Source organism: Alosa pseudoharengus, unplaced genomic scaffold (genome assembly GCF_046254945.1).
Source record: "Alosa pseudoharengus isolate Yale_2024_CS ecotype anadromous, Long Island Sound unplaced genomic scaffold, YU_APseudo_1.1 YU_APseudo_1.1_scf_20, whole genome shotgun sequence".
NCBI lineage: Eukaryota > Metazoa > Chordata > Actinopteri > Clupeiformes > Clupeidae > Alosa > Alosa pseudoharengus.
The window spans coordinates 16461458-16476768 of NW_027468664.1; the positions used below are offsets into that span (position 1 = coordinate 16461458).

Below are 15311 nucleotides of genomic sequence, written 5' to 3' on the forward strand. Positions count from 1 at the left end.
CCAAAGTCTAGTCTGAACTACGTCTGAACTACAGCTGAACTACAAAATGACGACAAAGTCCCAAAGTTCCTACTGGTGATTACATTGTGTTAATGAACATAATTGCATACAAATGTTGTTTATGTGCTCGGAATTCGCACCATGTGTTACGTTGTCATTGAAAGTTTACACGGTTAAGTGGTGTATGGGGGATGTGTTTTCATGCTCTGTGTTACAGAGATAAAACTACATGTACCATCATACATTTCCAAAAGGGGCGTTTCGTTTCCTCATTTACAGGAAGGTAGGTTAGCATGTTAGCAGTGTTGCTAAAAACATTGAAGAGCACAGTTGTAAACAACGTCTGCGACATTTGATACCTGTGCCTATGAGACGGTGTGTGAGTTAAGGGACATATTTGTTATTTTATCTCTTTGCAAACATTTATAAAATATTGTCGTAAACTTTAGCATACGCTAGCCTGTTTTAATAACAGTAAGTTAACGTTAAGTCAGCGTGGGGCTTGCTTATCCAAAATGGATGACAGCAAGGTAAGCGAAAGAAGTATCATTCCCTTTGCTAATCTTAACCTACCTGTCAGCTAATCGCATTTAAGTAAATCATGTTATTCATTCACTATGATTTTACCTCGCTAGACAGAAATGTTGTTTTGGTGGAGATGTAGACGACTAACCAAATGCTGATGAAACCTGTGAGCTAACGTTTTCGCGAATTCCAACATTAGCTAACGTTACACAGCTAGCCTTAGCCTGCCATACAATCTTGGAAGATTGGAAAGCTTACCAACTTCATGATTTTAGGGAATTACACGCGATTTAATCATCTTGCATATATAATAATGCAGTAGTGGGCTTGATCTCATGAAATTTGCGTTGCCCCCAGTTTTGGCGACTTCCAACTGTCTTGCGCTAAGTTATTTAGCTAACGGTACAAGGCTAAGTTAGATGAATGTTACTTGTTATATCATGCAAAGCTTGAAGACTTGGAACCATGAGGCCTTTTTAAGGTTTTCACCCTCTTTAGAAATGACCAACATGCTCTGTTCACAGTGCAAATCCCCTGTGTGGCTGCATGAGTTATAAACCAATGATTGTCTGTTTTCCTGTGTTCCTGTTTTCTGTTATGGTTTCTAAGTAAAGCCATAGTTTGCAAACTAAAATGATCAAATGATCACATTTACAAAGTGCCTATACTTGATATTGATATTGCAATACGTTGCCGATGAAAACAGTACTGACTATTCTCTCCATTTCTCTCCCTCTCACTGACACTTGGTCCTTGGTCAGATGATGGGCGGAAAAATCAAGAAACCAGGAAAGCGTGGCCGGAAGCCTGCCAAAATCGACCTGAAGGCCAAGTTGGAGAGAAGCCGGCAGAGTGCCAGGGAGTGCCGAGCCCGGAAGAAGCTGCGCTACCAGTATTTAGAGGAGCTGGTGTCCAGCAAGGAGCGGGCCATCTGTGCCCTCAGAGAGGAGCTTGAAATGGTAAGTCTGTTATTTTGTTGTTCTTAAGAGGTGAGCAAGTGTGCACATCTGCAAAAGGTCCTATCCCTATCCCTAGGTCAAGAGCCGCACACTCTAGGACTTCTGTGATTTTTATTTTTATGTGTTGTCCATTCCCCCTTGGCCAGTCATACCCGACCCAGACAGGGTCACGTGCAGCCGAGCTCTAGAATGTAATGCAATTTGGACATCACTTTCAGTCTGTAAAAGAGTTGCATAATGTTTCTTAAAGATGAAGGTAAAGTGGTCCATACTGTTTCTTACTCTCTGAGGTAAAGCATTTCCATTTGTAAATGTTAACCTTTTACACACTCAGAAGTGGTTGCATGACTAGCATGGTTTCTGCTCACCCATGAAGTTAAGGATATAGAGGTTTAAAAATCACAATAAAGCCTCTTGAAATCATTGGTTATGCGCTGTAGGATCTTTAATAAGATGTGTCAGGCTTACATTTACCCTTTAGTTGACGCTTCTATTATAAGTGACTTCGAATGAGGTGTACAGTATAGCACCCATTTATTACTGATGTTTGTATGACTTGTATGACTTTATTTGTTTTTAGTACAAGCAGTGGTGCTCAGCCATGGACCAGGGCAAAATCCCGTCGGAGATCAAAGCTCTTCTTACAGGCGACGATCAGAAGATGCCACAGAGCTCCAGCACCAAAACGCCAAAGAACGGAAAATACAACTCCAGCGGCAACAGCCAGAGCAAATCCGCCTAAAACCAGAAGTCTGGATCATGAGAGCTTGTGAGAAAGTGTAGCCTCCTCTATGATGGGGGACTTGAACTGTGTAAAGGCCAAATTATCCGCTGCTGTTCCCTCCCAGGGCACAGTCACAGTCTTTCCAGTGCATTACTATATTGCCTTACAAATCTACCCCTTTCAGCTTACAAGTGACCCCGATAGGTACAGTCAGAATTGGAAATCACGATTACAGCAGTGGGTAACCCCATGCTATCATGTTCATCATCACGTTTAATTAAACCCTTGTGTTTCTGCTCTTGTACTGTATATGTGAGATGCTCAGACATACTGCAAATGTATAGCTTTGTTGTAACATCATAGGGAAAGTACATTTGCTCAGTAATGTTGTTCACATCTGTTTCTGGTTTCTTATTCTTTGAGGACTGACATGTTTCTAAATGTGACAAATCTCCGGATTAACTCTTGACCATTTCACATTCTTTGTTCTCAAACTCCTTTATCCGTGCATATGGACTTCATTATTATGGCATTTTGGCGAAACATAGCTCTTTGTTACATAGTGTGGACATATGTAGGCCCTGTGCAATTACTTGCGTATTAAGATATATTTGTTTTGTAATGTGGTGGCAGTAGAGCAGAATTATGTTAATTTGGTGAAATAATTTCTGGGCTTTCCCACCATTTTCTTTCATGTGAATATCTGTATGTGAATTGTTCTACGTTGAAGCATATTTTATTTTTGTAAATATTTATTTGTTTACCCTCATACAATTTACTAGGTTGGAAGTGACTTTTCAGATCTTCTTATCTTGTTTCCTAACCAGTGTTTTGCACTTAACACTGCCCCTGTCATCCCCAAACAAAGATATCTATTGGATGTCTTTACCCTAGAAAATCAAGTGAAATTCTTGCTTTGGATAATGATAATGCACTTTAAGTACCACTGAGGTGGTTTGTGGGAAGCAGAGTGGCTAATTTTGTCAGGTATTGGATAAATGAAGGTTTATATTATGTACAGTTTCATTCTTATTTAATACTTGGATAGCAAATATACATAAAAGCACTTTGATCTTTTAGTTGTTGCTCTGAACTCTTAAGAATATTATTGTTGTTATAAATTGCTGTACTTATTTTAAGTTTGGTTTGAGGACTTCTGTAGAATTGCTTATACATTATGTTATTCCTTTCTTCAAGTTAAATAACGGGCAACATTTCAGTTGCAGTTTTTGCTTTAAAAGGCATTGTGTAGACTACAATCATTAGTTCATCTAATAAATCAGTTTATATTTTTCAGTTCAACTCTTCATACATTTAGCTTTTCTATGTATAATATTGACCATCTCATGTAAATGAAGTGGTTGCCATTTTTTGAGTTACTTTGTGCTGAAAAAAGCCTTATGTGGACAGAATGTAAGAGGCAATGTACAGAAACAGTACGTGGAAATGGAGGGGGCGGGGGGCTCATGGACACTTAGAAAAACGTATTTGGATGTAGAAATACGGCATCAAGCAATTGTGGCTAAGTCAGTTGTTGTGAGAAATTGTTTTGGTTATGGCAAGTATGGCTTGGAATGAGCCCTGTGGTTCAGCTCAAGAAGGGTAAATCATTCCTTTCAGAACTCTCTTCTGATTGGACACATCAGTTCTGTTCTATGACTCAGATTGTTACTCAATGCCAATAAAGTGCATTACAGGCATTGTGTAATGATGTGCATTCCCAGCTTTCACAAGCGCAAATTATCGGCACGCCGTATGTCTGCACATGCTGCTTTTAGAAGTTGGTTCCCTTCTAAAAAAAACTACAAAAATCTTTTTATCAGATGTACACATGTTGAACAGAGTTAATTGTTGATTGTATTTTTGATGTGTCTATTTACTTTTATCTGCAGAATCGGAGATATTGCATATTTGTATGGGCAGAGATATATTTTTTATATAGCGGGTGGATTTTACCTTGGTGCCGGGAGCACAAATTGTCCATGTTTGCGTAATGCTGGAAACTGTTGACGTACAAATGGAAAGCTACAACATGGATTTACTGACATTAAAGAAATAAGCTACCGAAACTGTTGTTTTGTTTATTCTTTCCCTATCATATAATGATGTGATAGCTGACAAATACATTATTAATTGTAAACTAAGTATGTAATAGGAATCAAGAAATGTTATAGCAATTGGAACGACAAACAAATAATAAAAAACATCAAGTAAAAGTCTTTAGTACTCACTGCAGCGATTAGCTATTGTTTTAGCAGTGTGTGTGTGTGTGAAGTTTACATTTATCTCATGTGAAGTATATGCTGTACTGACTGTTAATAACATCTCCTTTATCTCTTTCTCCACCACCTCATGTCATATTCAAGGATGTTGTGTGAAAAATATTTTTACAATTTGAAATGAATCTATGCGATTGGGTCATAGTCAGTCAATTGTAAAACTCAAAAGTCACTGAACTGCACTGAAGATGAAGACAAATGGGGCATCACATGACAGTACAAACATAAAAATGTATATTTGCTGCTGTTCATCATTTAATATAAAGAACAATTTTATTTATCTAATTCACAATAGTGACAATTTACAAGGACAAGACTCACAGTTCATGAGCAACACTACATAGTGTTGAAGAAGAGTGTCACAGCCATAATAACAGACAATAGAGGCACAGATGATTTGTTTTCCCTCAGTTCAATCAGATAATTCCCCTCTGGAGCTTAACCTACCCAGTACCAGGTAAAACCAGTTCTTGGTCCAGTCTATCTGGCACAGTCAGTACAGTGTGTAGGTAAATCAATAAGTCAGATGTATATATGTTACAGTTTTTCTCGATCGTTTTGATACCTGTGTCAACTCTGACATCACATTCTCAAAACAGTTAACACCTGTGTCTGAACAAAAGCACTCTGGACAAAATTACACATTTTGCTTGCAAAAGACTGTTACTCTCTCAAAACACTTAAAACATGCAGCAAAAGCAAATCTTGCCTTCAATCACTACAACTTGTTGCCAATTCAAAAACACTCTTTAATCAATCATTACACACTGGGCAACAAAATGCAAAATCTAGTTCTCAAAATGAGCATTTTTGCTATGTCTGTTTCATTACTTTCTCATTTTTCTGGAATCAGAAAAAAACTCTGAAAAGACAAAATGTACTGAATAAAAAAACTAATTATTAATTCCTCCCAAGATGTAACTGTCATTGACATGTAAGACATACAGCAAACACCTAGCAAGATACTGTAAATTTCATTGAACTACAACTTTCATCGAAATAGACATACAGTAAAGACCTTTTGTACTGTTTTCTCCACCAAATAGGCAATACAGTACTTTGTCTAAATGTGCATTAGATCCATACTTGCAAATAGCAACACAGAACAGACATCTCTTATGTAGAATGAATGATTGCTGATTAAAGAATTGTGCAAAGGAGTTTCACAGACTTATGCAAGGAATCTATACCACCTGTGAAAAGATGTTTTCCTTTTGTTTAGCATGGGAAAACCAATAGAGTTTGGGGCTTTTGAATGACACCTGTGTTAACTGTTTTGCAAAAGGGTGTGAGAAATGTGTGAACCCAATGAAAATGTGTGAACACATTCGCAAGAGATGACTTCTGCTGTGCAAAGAAAGTAGTCATGAAGACCAAGTGGGTTCTAGTTTACTTAAGCAGGTAAAAGCAATCGAGAAAAACTGTAATATCATTATATCATACTAATATCAGTTATATCATTATATTAATATCAGTTTGTTAGCTAGGAATATGCTGACAGACTTGTAACAGTTATGTTTTTGCCACAATATATCTACAGGTATATACATATGATAAACGTAAATTTAGATCATTGCACCCCTTGTGGATGGATGAGAATACATTCTTCAGGCCAAAACATTCTTCCTGACTGTGGTCACTGGTTACACAAGTTAACTTACAGTTTTTCTCAGTCGCTTTGGTGCTTTTCTCAGATCAGAATGAAAATTCTCATAACTATTAGTTCAACCTCCACAACATTTAGTCATTTGTGCACATCATAGTAGTAATTTCTCCTTCCTCTGAACAAATTGCAAATGCTTTTGAACATGTATCAGTTGCTTTGTCATGTCAGTCAAAATGAACTATACGGATGCTGAATAGTCATTCTCAATAAAAACTAATAGTCTTCATTTCATTGCTTGAGTCATTACATACAAAATTGGTGACCTAGTTATCAAATTCTGTCACAATGCTGCATATACAGTAAAACTGTGAAACGTACATATTCAGTGTCTTGTGCTCACTTACTCCCCTAACTACAGCAATTTTACTGTACTGTAGTTTTCAAATGGCTGTACAAGTACTGTATAGTGCTGTCTTGAGCATTTTCAGGTAGTGTCACCGAGTTCTGACCTTTTTTTGCATGGGAAAACACTGAGAGCATAAACTGTCGTAATGAAAACATGACAAAGCCATTTGACTATCTTGTTCATAAACGATGGCGACAAGACTTCTCATTTTGATGACACTGGCACTTTCATTGACATAAATACTTGCTTTTGAGGAATGGACTATCCATTTTGAGCAAGTGACGTGCTTCTGCAGGTTATCAACTAGGTTTTGCAGTTTGCACTAATTGTTTTGAGAAATGCACTAACTGCTGTGCAAATGTTAATAGTGATGTGAGAAAAGCACCAAAGCGACTGAGAAAAACTGCAACATTGAAAGTGGCCTACTAACCCTCAGTCAGAGAACATCACACTCAAATTCTGTGGCTCATATACCAATATCACATTCAGCAAAGCTGAGAACATACAGTATAGCTCTTTTTACAGCTTGAAAACGCCCATCTCATTCAGTGTACCTTTTTCCAACAGGGAGAGAGCACAAGTCACGTAAACAGGGACCTAAACTAAATGATGACATTAAAGGCTAGCCTATCTCTTGCACAAACCTGACATTTTGGCTAGTGTACGACAGGTAGTGGTGCATAGACATTCTGAAAGAATAGGACTGGGACTACAAGCAACATTCCTGGTCCTTCATGATGGCAATGGTACAATAATGATCTCTGGGTTCAACATCCCTCCACCCCACATTTATGGAGGGCATTCTTATCCTGACAGCAGGGGTAGAAAGAAGACAAGAAACAGTTACCAGCTACTAGCACATACATTTTTCATAGGTTGAGATACAAAAAACTCTTCACTTAATGCATTGGCTAACAATTGTCTCACTTATATCACATGGACAGGACATCGAAATGGTCAAAGTTCTTACGTCAGATAGAAAAGGCAGTGGTGATAAATTTTGGTTACATTTTACTTGACAGTGTCGACATAAGAGTGACATGACACTATCATGAACGTGTCATAAACAAGTCATAAACGTTTCTCTTATTAAGTGTCATTCGGTTTTATCATAACAAGTTAGAGTTAGGATTAGGATTAGGATTAGGGTTAAAGGTTAGGATTAGGGTTAGGGTTAGGGTTAATGTGTTCATAACAGTGTCATGTCACTCTTATGTCGATACTGTCAAGTAAAGTGTTACCTAAACTTTAAATAAGTTGTCATTATAGCTGGTGATTTCACATAATCTAGTCTGACCACTTGCTGCTAGCTTGGCCTTAAGTGGCATGAATTGTGCTGGCTGGACTCAGAGTGGTCTTCACAAACTCTGAAAAAGATACATATGTTTTTATCTCTATGATCCCTAACATGAACAATGTAACATTTCACACTTAACATTTACTGTGATTGCCTGTTAACAAAGATTTTAGATATTTTTGCTGACCCTATGTGTGTGCCATAGGGATTTGTTGCTAGGCCAATTTTCGGAGCCTGAGAAGCTTCTAAGAGCAACAAGTTGGAATGTGTGGCCAAAATATGATCTTTAAGGATATCTACTGTATGTTGGCATGATTGTTTCAGCATATGTGTAATGGAATAGTTAAATGAACACTGTACTTTACAGACTAACTGATCACCTGTAAATTTGTTCCATGATATCACAAATATCACTCAAACTAAACCATTGACATCTCAGCCTAACTATATATATATCACATTGACAGGTCATTATTGTAGCCCAGTGAATTCAGCTGTCTGTGTAGGGTGATCTCACAATATCCCATATACTATATTGACAGTGGTTTTGGTTGCAGTTCTGGTAATTAAAATGGTATCCAGCGTTCCTCACACAAATGTGTTGGGTGGATTTGCACTGATTGGCCACGCCAGTTTCTTTTCCTTCGCCTCCCGATCGAAGGTGTCGTACACCGAGTCCTTGACGAGAGTCTTTGTTGGGACAGGGATGTCCACCACCCCAACATAGTTCTTTTTGGCCATGCGTGAGCTGGCCGTGATGGTGTATGCATTGCTGCGGTAGCACTTCATGGACGACATGCAGAAGGTCTCCCTCATGCCCCGCCGGAAGTTGGCGTTGTACACCGAGTACAGTGTGGGCTTGGAGGCCGTGGAGCTGAACGAAATCCACACCACCACGCTGAAGAACAGCGCCCCCTGTCTGCTGGGGCCGTCGCTTTCCCGCGGGTGCCACAGCTGTGCCACGTAGAACGGCGCCCAGGTGAGCAGAAACACGGAGTTGAGCATGAGGAACATCTTGATGGTCTTGACCTTAGTCCTCGGCACGATGTTCATGGTGCGGCGCACCGTGCGCCCGTCCGAACTGATGCGCCAGATGTAGCGCACCACCCGCTGGTAGAACGACATGATCAGCAGCGCCGGCACCAAGAACCCAAAGAGGAGGTGCGCCACGCCGTAGGCGATGCCGTCCCAGCTGTCGGGGAGGAAGAAGTCGCAGTGCTGAGTCCGTCCGCCGTTGGCGGTCGAGCCGTAGAAGAAGAGGCACGGGGAGACGAAGGCGGCGTCAAAGACCCAGGACGCCAGGATCATGCGCTTTGCCTTCTCCCGCGACACCTTGAAGCTCAGCGGGTAGACAATGGTGTAGAAGCGGTCCACGCAGATGGAGAGGAGTACGTAGACCTGCACGCCGGGACAGAGGTGCTGGAGGTAACGGATGGCCTTGCATGCGGCCGCGCTCAGGGGCCAGCGCCCCACGCTCACCTGCAGCAAGATGAACGGGCCACATCCCAGGCTCAGCAGCAGGTCAGCGCAAGCCATGGACACCACAAAATAGTTAGTGGTGGACTGAGTCCGGCGGCTCCGATGGATGACCAGGCACACCAGGGCATTGCCAAGCACGGAGATGAGCCAAAACACACCGAACACCAGGCCCAGGACAGCCACCTCGGCTTGGCTCAGCTCATAGGACGGGGCAGAGGCGTTGAAAAGTGAGGAAGGTGTAGGAGGGGTGTCTTCAGGATAGCAGACCACAGGTGTCCCCAGGCCTAGCAGGAGGGTGGTGTTGTCCCTCTCAGACGCATTAGAGAGTGCTGGGTACACAGCAGGGGTGTAGAGAGAGGGCTTGACACTATCCATCGGCACAGCGTACACCATGGCCACAGCCGGCACAGGTAGGCTCTGAGGGAAAAGGAGGGGAGGCTAGTTAGAAAATGTAAGGCAACTGTCAGCTTATTTACATTCTCCATTTCAGTCCTTGGTGGTGGTTGTGGTGATGCAGATGTATGCTGTACAGTAAGGGTTGCACAATGAGAGACAGTTTGCAGAAAACATGTAAGAAAGAAGTTCAACTGAGATTCACAGTTAAATGTAAGTATATTTAACCTTTCAATGGCTGCAATAAAAACACAACTAAATTAAAAAGCAGATGTCAGAAATGTATCTCTAAGCTTTGGTTCCAAAGCGCTATATTCTCCATTTTAATTAATTTTCATAAATCATTTTTTTACATGTTGTTTTCCAAGTAATTTCTGCAGAACTGAAATAGGATATTGTTGTTTGATTAATCAGCAAAACTGCAATTTTATTGATATTACCTGAAATACACAATTAAATAACATGACTTTTTAATGTTGTTTTAAAAATGGCGACATAGCGTTTTGGAACCAAAGTCTTCAAATATAGTCTGCCTGTGGGACCTGCAGGTGAACCAATCCAGTTTCTACTGAAACAAATGATACACTCACACCCAGATACCACTGATACTGGTGGCAGGAAGCCGCCAAATGCCCCGTTTTGCCAATTGTGATCCACAATTTATCTATTCAGTTATAGGCCTACTTCTTCCTTAATACATGTTATGCCTTTTTTCTTGCTATTCACAACAAGTTAAAGGGTGATGATGGCCCAGAAGCAGCATGCCATTGGCGCCAGTCTGGGACAGTGTACTGTTATGTAGATTAGTAAGAGATTGAAACGGCATGTGTCATCCATGTGACCACACACCAGCGATTTTGGAGATGAAAATACCACAAGGGGTTGAATTAATGGAGTTGTTGTTTCACTTCAAGAATTTGCTCCAGAGAAAACGTGTCTTGGTGAAAGGCAGCCCTCTCCCTGTGGATGAATACACTTCGGAGAAGTGTATTTGTCATATTTCTCTATTGAGTTATTAAGAGTATCTTAATCATCCACTGTTATCAAACAAAACGGCAGATGAGTAGGCCTGAAAAATTTACACGCAAATGTCACATGCAAGTAATTGACCCAAAGCACTTATATCAAGCCTATGCAAAATTTATTGTGGCAGAAGGCCATTGCATGATTATATTTTGTGACATTTCTCCTGTTCCCTCTGTTTACAAAATCTGAGGTAGGCTATTCATATGATTATTCTAACCTAAATTCTGTCTAAAACTGAACATGTAAAGGGGTGACTTTTATTCTTCAGTCTATATCACCATCAAATGTGACCTATTACCATTAACTGAGACCTCTAGCTGTTGCTGCCTGTTCAGAATTACCATTGATAAATATATCTATATCTTAGGATAATGTTATTGGCATTATCTGTATAGGCCTATCCAAATTCAGTAGACATCTGGTGAACCCTGATCATTAAATTATTGGTTAGCTTTAAATTTGGTTTCAACAACTTTGAATTTTTGACTTCCAGCTTGCATTGGTTAAGTGTTCATTAGTGTATTCCGAGTATCATTCTGCTGTTGTTTCTACTGTACAGTATTAAAACAAAAAATATTGATCAATATTGAATTAAAAAATTATTTGTACTGACTGTCATATACTCTAAGCTAACATCTAAACCAAGTGGTTTTCAATACTGTAGGTCTATGTAATCTGAATAATCACAGGCTACTGTAAGTAATTTGTATTTCTTTTAACTAGTACAATGTTTTAGGCATACACAGCAGCCTTTTTAAATTTACATGCAATGGTAATTCCTTGGAATTACATTTTCTAGGTAATGGTTACTCCGTTCAAGCGCATTGTTAAGTGTCATCGACCTGAAACATTTTAAATCAAATGTCGTCATGGACTGGTCTCCCACAAATGCAACGAACTCCACATCTTGTGTAGCCTACTATTAGCTGAACTGATCTGAAACGGAACGGCGTGAGAATTTAATTACCAACATCGAAAAGAGGTTTTCCCAGAAGGTCGTGTTGTCTCTGCGGAGATCAATTAAGGTTTTTTTTTTCAGGGAAGCGTTGTGCCTATCTCATCCCTCATGTTTACTCTTGCACTAGCACATTTCAGTTCACCCCTGGCAACCTTTCACTCAGTTATCTCAAGCTTCCTATGAGACTATAAGCAAACCTTTGTGGAGCCAGGAGCAGAGGCTCATAGGACAATTTCCTCCATGCAGCGGTGAACTTGCCCAAGGGAGCATATGTAGCCAAGGCTATCTTCGCCGCGAATATTTATGTTTTTGATTACTATCTTATTACAGGCACACTCATTCATTTAATACCATGTTGATAGCACACGTCGTCTGGCGATTCATTTGGTGATAGGCCCTATAGCATTTTATAGCCTAAGCCAGTCCTTGAAAAAATAGACAGTAGTCTATAGTTAGACCTATGAAAAGATCCAAAGAACAGGCTAAAGCAAACGTTAAGTTTCCACGAAGCCAGGTGATTGTCGTTGATGTTACTCTAGGCTATATTATTCACATTATGGTCTACCACTGTACCAACATTATTTTGGCTGGTCTTCAATATGTTGTCAGTACATAGGTTGTCTACCACTGTAGCAACATTATTTTGCTATTCTAATATTCGCATATTTAAGTAGACATAAGCCTTAATAAGTCTTGTTAAAAGCCTAGGAGATAGGCTACAACGAGTTTTAGGCTGACATCGTAATAGCAGTCATTCTATACATCTCAAATCATTCCCAAAGATTACAGAATTCTGCTCCTCCAAGGCATCCTATGGAAAGCCTTTTTTTGTATTTAGGCTACACATGCACGCACAGAAATATTTTCAGGGATTGCTATTAAAGACGTATTTGTTAATATTCCCAATATTGCAAACATTTATAGACCTACAGTACTTTCGCAAACGTACAGTGTAGAGCCCATTCACCACAACATTTATGTTTTAGTCATTTTTTATACAGAAAAAATACACTACCTGTCATTAAGAAAATAGTGACCGCATCTCCATGGCCACCGTAACATCAAGCCATTCGGAAATAGGTCTCAAGGTCCTTCGATTCATATTTCACCCATTAATCTTCCTCCGACATTGTTTTCCTGGGATATGTGGTCTGTTTACAGATCCAATGCGTCGTTGGTGAGGAAAGAACTAGATGCACAAATTATCAATTCCATTCTTCTTCTGTTAAGAGCACCTGCACCGTGTGGCCCTGTAGAAGTCACGTTTTTCTTTCGAACAGCGTGCTTGCCGACATGACACAAGAGGTTAAAAGGAGAATACGTTCAGGACCCTGGACAACGACTCATCACTACCGAGACGTTCGTCTGGTCTGCCCCACCTAAACAAGCACACTTAGCCGACTAGACAAGGAATGTTCCAGCTGTCACTGTTGCCTGGAACAACATCTTTCAGTCCGGGAGAAAATGCTGATGCTTGTCAAGCGTAGGATAATGATCTCAAATTGGGTGGCGTGGACGTGCATGGCGAGTGAGAAAAGCAACATAAAGACTCCCACACAAAAATAGCCTGATTTCTTAATGCAAAATACCACTATTGTAACTGCTAGGCTATATATCTGACTTAACAATGGGGTGATGTTCTCTCTGACAAGCTACGTCCCAGTCTTAGAGTGAAGTGAAGCTATAGTTATATTCAACATTCAGTATTCAAAAAATTTTAGTTCAAACTTGCCCTGATTGACGTAGGTTTATGTCAAACTAGACCTACCGGTCATGGCACAAAGCCTTTTTAATCAGGTTTAAAGTATAGCCTAATTTATCCCCTTTTCCATTAAAACAATAGGCTGCACATTTTGGTTCATGACCTATTGAGGCCAAACTATCTATAACTTTATAGGCCTAGCCTATACTGTATAATAATCAATAATCAATTACGTTTATTTGGCCTCTAAAATGTTTGACCATTTGATGTCAAAACACCTGTGATGCACATTAGGCTGACAGACATCCTCCATGATGTCACATGGCTTTTAGCAAAACATAATCATATATAAAAATATAATGTTTATAGAATGTTTTACAGTTTTCACAATTGCTAAAACAAATTCATAATATTCATAATATTCAGGACTAATATCCATGCATCAGTGCAGCCCATTAACTGCATGCAGACGCAGTATTTAAATGTCATTCCATAAGAGACCAATTTAATCTGAAACAGCTCTTCTTGGTACTGCTCCTCTTTGTTCTCTTCCACTAACTCTTAAACACCCGCTCATCCTCCTGTGGCTCTCATATTGGTTTCCAGTAGCCTACTGGTATCAGTCCTCAGTTTACCCTGACCTGTGATGCCGGCAGTCTGAACTGGCTCATGTCATCTCATTATTTGCAAGATGTGTGAGCAACAGTAATAACGTGGTAACAACTATGATGAAGTGACATGCAGATGTGAGATAAGATGGGTTCAGAGTTCAGACTCCTGAAGATTTTATATTAGCGGCTGCACACTCCATTACCTCCCTGCCCACCCTATTACAATACGCCTTTTTAATTACTACTTTTAATTCTTTCTTTATTACACTTTTCTTTCTTTATTCTTTAACGTTGAGCTTTACTTAACTTTACTTATAATTCCTTTTATCAGTACATGACAATAAACTTCTTGAACTTGCAACATGGATTTCCACCCCTGCTGGTGAGCCTAATTCCATAGCAGTACCTTGTTTCTAATGTTTAAATCAATGCGAAAGCAAGTCTAACTCAGTTCTCAAAACCAAGACTCAAGAGTACAACTACTGGCAGAGCATAATACTGCAGCAAGAACTTCCAGCAATCAGACACCTCTCACACACTTATTGCCTGAGGTGCTCTTATTTCTTCATTGTATGTTCCTTCTTATTTACTTTTTTATTGTTTACTTGAATGTTATGTTTGTCTGTGGACTTAAATTGGTAGAATATGTCTTGTCTCCATCGTGGGATAGTGAGAAACGTAATTTCGATCTCTTTGTATGTCTTGGCATGTGAAGAAATTGACAATAAAGCAGACTTTGACTTCATCAACAGAGTCGGAAGAGCCCTCTATGTCATTGTCTGACATACATAGTATTTGATACATTGGTAGGCTTGTAAAAAAGTAAACAATCATCAAATGGACCCAATTAGATAGAGCCAGATCGAAAGACAGGGAGGCTACATAGAGGTGAATTTGAGTGCTGTACACTTCATGCTGTGAATGTGCATTGCCCCCTGGTGAGCGAATTCAATAGCACACCTCCAATAGTTGTATTGTTGAGTAATGGTGTTGCACACCTACCCAATATGTGAGCACTATTTATACTATACATCATGTCCATTTTTAACATGATAAAATCATTTGACCCATGTGGTCAAATATCAGTTGTTTGCTCTTATTCCCTTAATGAGTACCCTTGACTAAATGATACAAGCAGATGAATGCATTCACTCCAAACTGTCCCAACACTCTCTAGCCAAAGTGACGTAGGCCACTTGCAGAGCAGAATTTAAGTTGTCATAGCTACATGTCTCTCTCATCACATCACAAGTGAGCTACTGTGTGGGGGTACTATATGATATTACTGGCGTCAGAGCAGAACACTGCTGCGCCCATGTTGGCTGTTGACAGTAATGTCCGACCCC

At 39.8% G+C, this 15311-nt stretch overlaps 2 protein-coding genes across 3 annotated transcripts; one reads left to right on the forward strand and one right to left on the reverse strand.

Annotated features, from left to right (window-relative positions):
- The first annotated feature begins 288 nt into the window (after positions 1-288).
- On the forward strand, positions 289-4277 carry crebl2 (cAMP responsive element binding protein-like 2). 2 transcript variants are annotated; one of them, XM_076296703.1, is made up of 3 exons: positions 289-375; positions 1287-1484; positions 2065-4277. In XM_076296703.1, the coding sequence occupies exons 2-3, from the start codon at positions 1287-1289 to the stop codon at positions 2224-2226; spliced, it is 360 nt and encodes a 119-aa protein (XP_076152818.1). In that variant the 5' UTR covers positions 289-375; the 3' UTR covers positions 2227-4277. The 2 variants fall into 2 exon arrangements, with proteins under 2 accessions (XP_076152818.1, XP_076152817.1); XM_076296702.1 differs by having other exon boundaries at positions 293-530.
- Positions 4278-8384: 4107 nt separating this feature from the next.
- On the reverse strand, positions 8385-9668 carry gpr19 (G protein-coupled receptor 19). The gene has a single exon (XM_076297356.1). The coding sequence runs from the start codon at positions 9666-9668 to the stop codon at positions 8385-8387; it is 1284 nt and encodes a 427-aa protein (XP_076153471.1).
- Positions 9669-15311: the final 5643 nt, after the last annotated feature.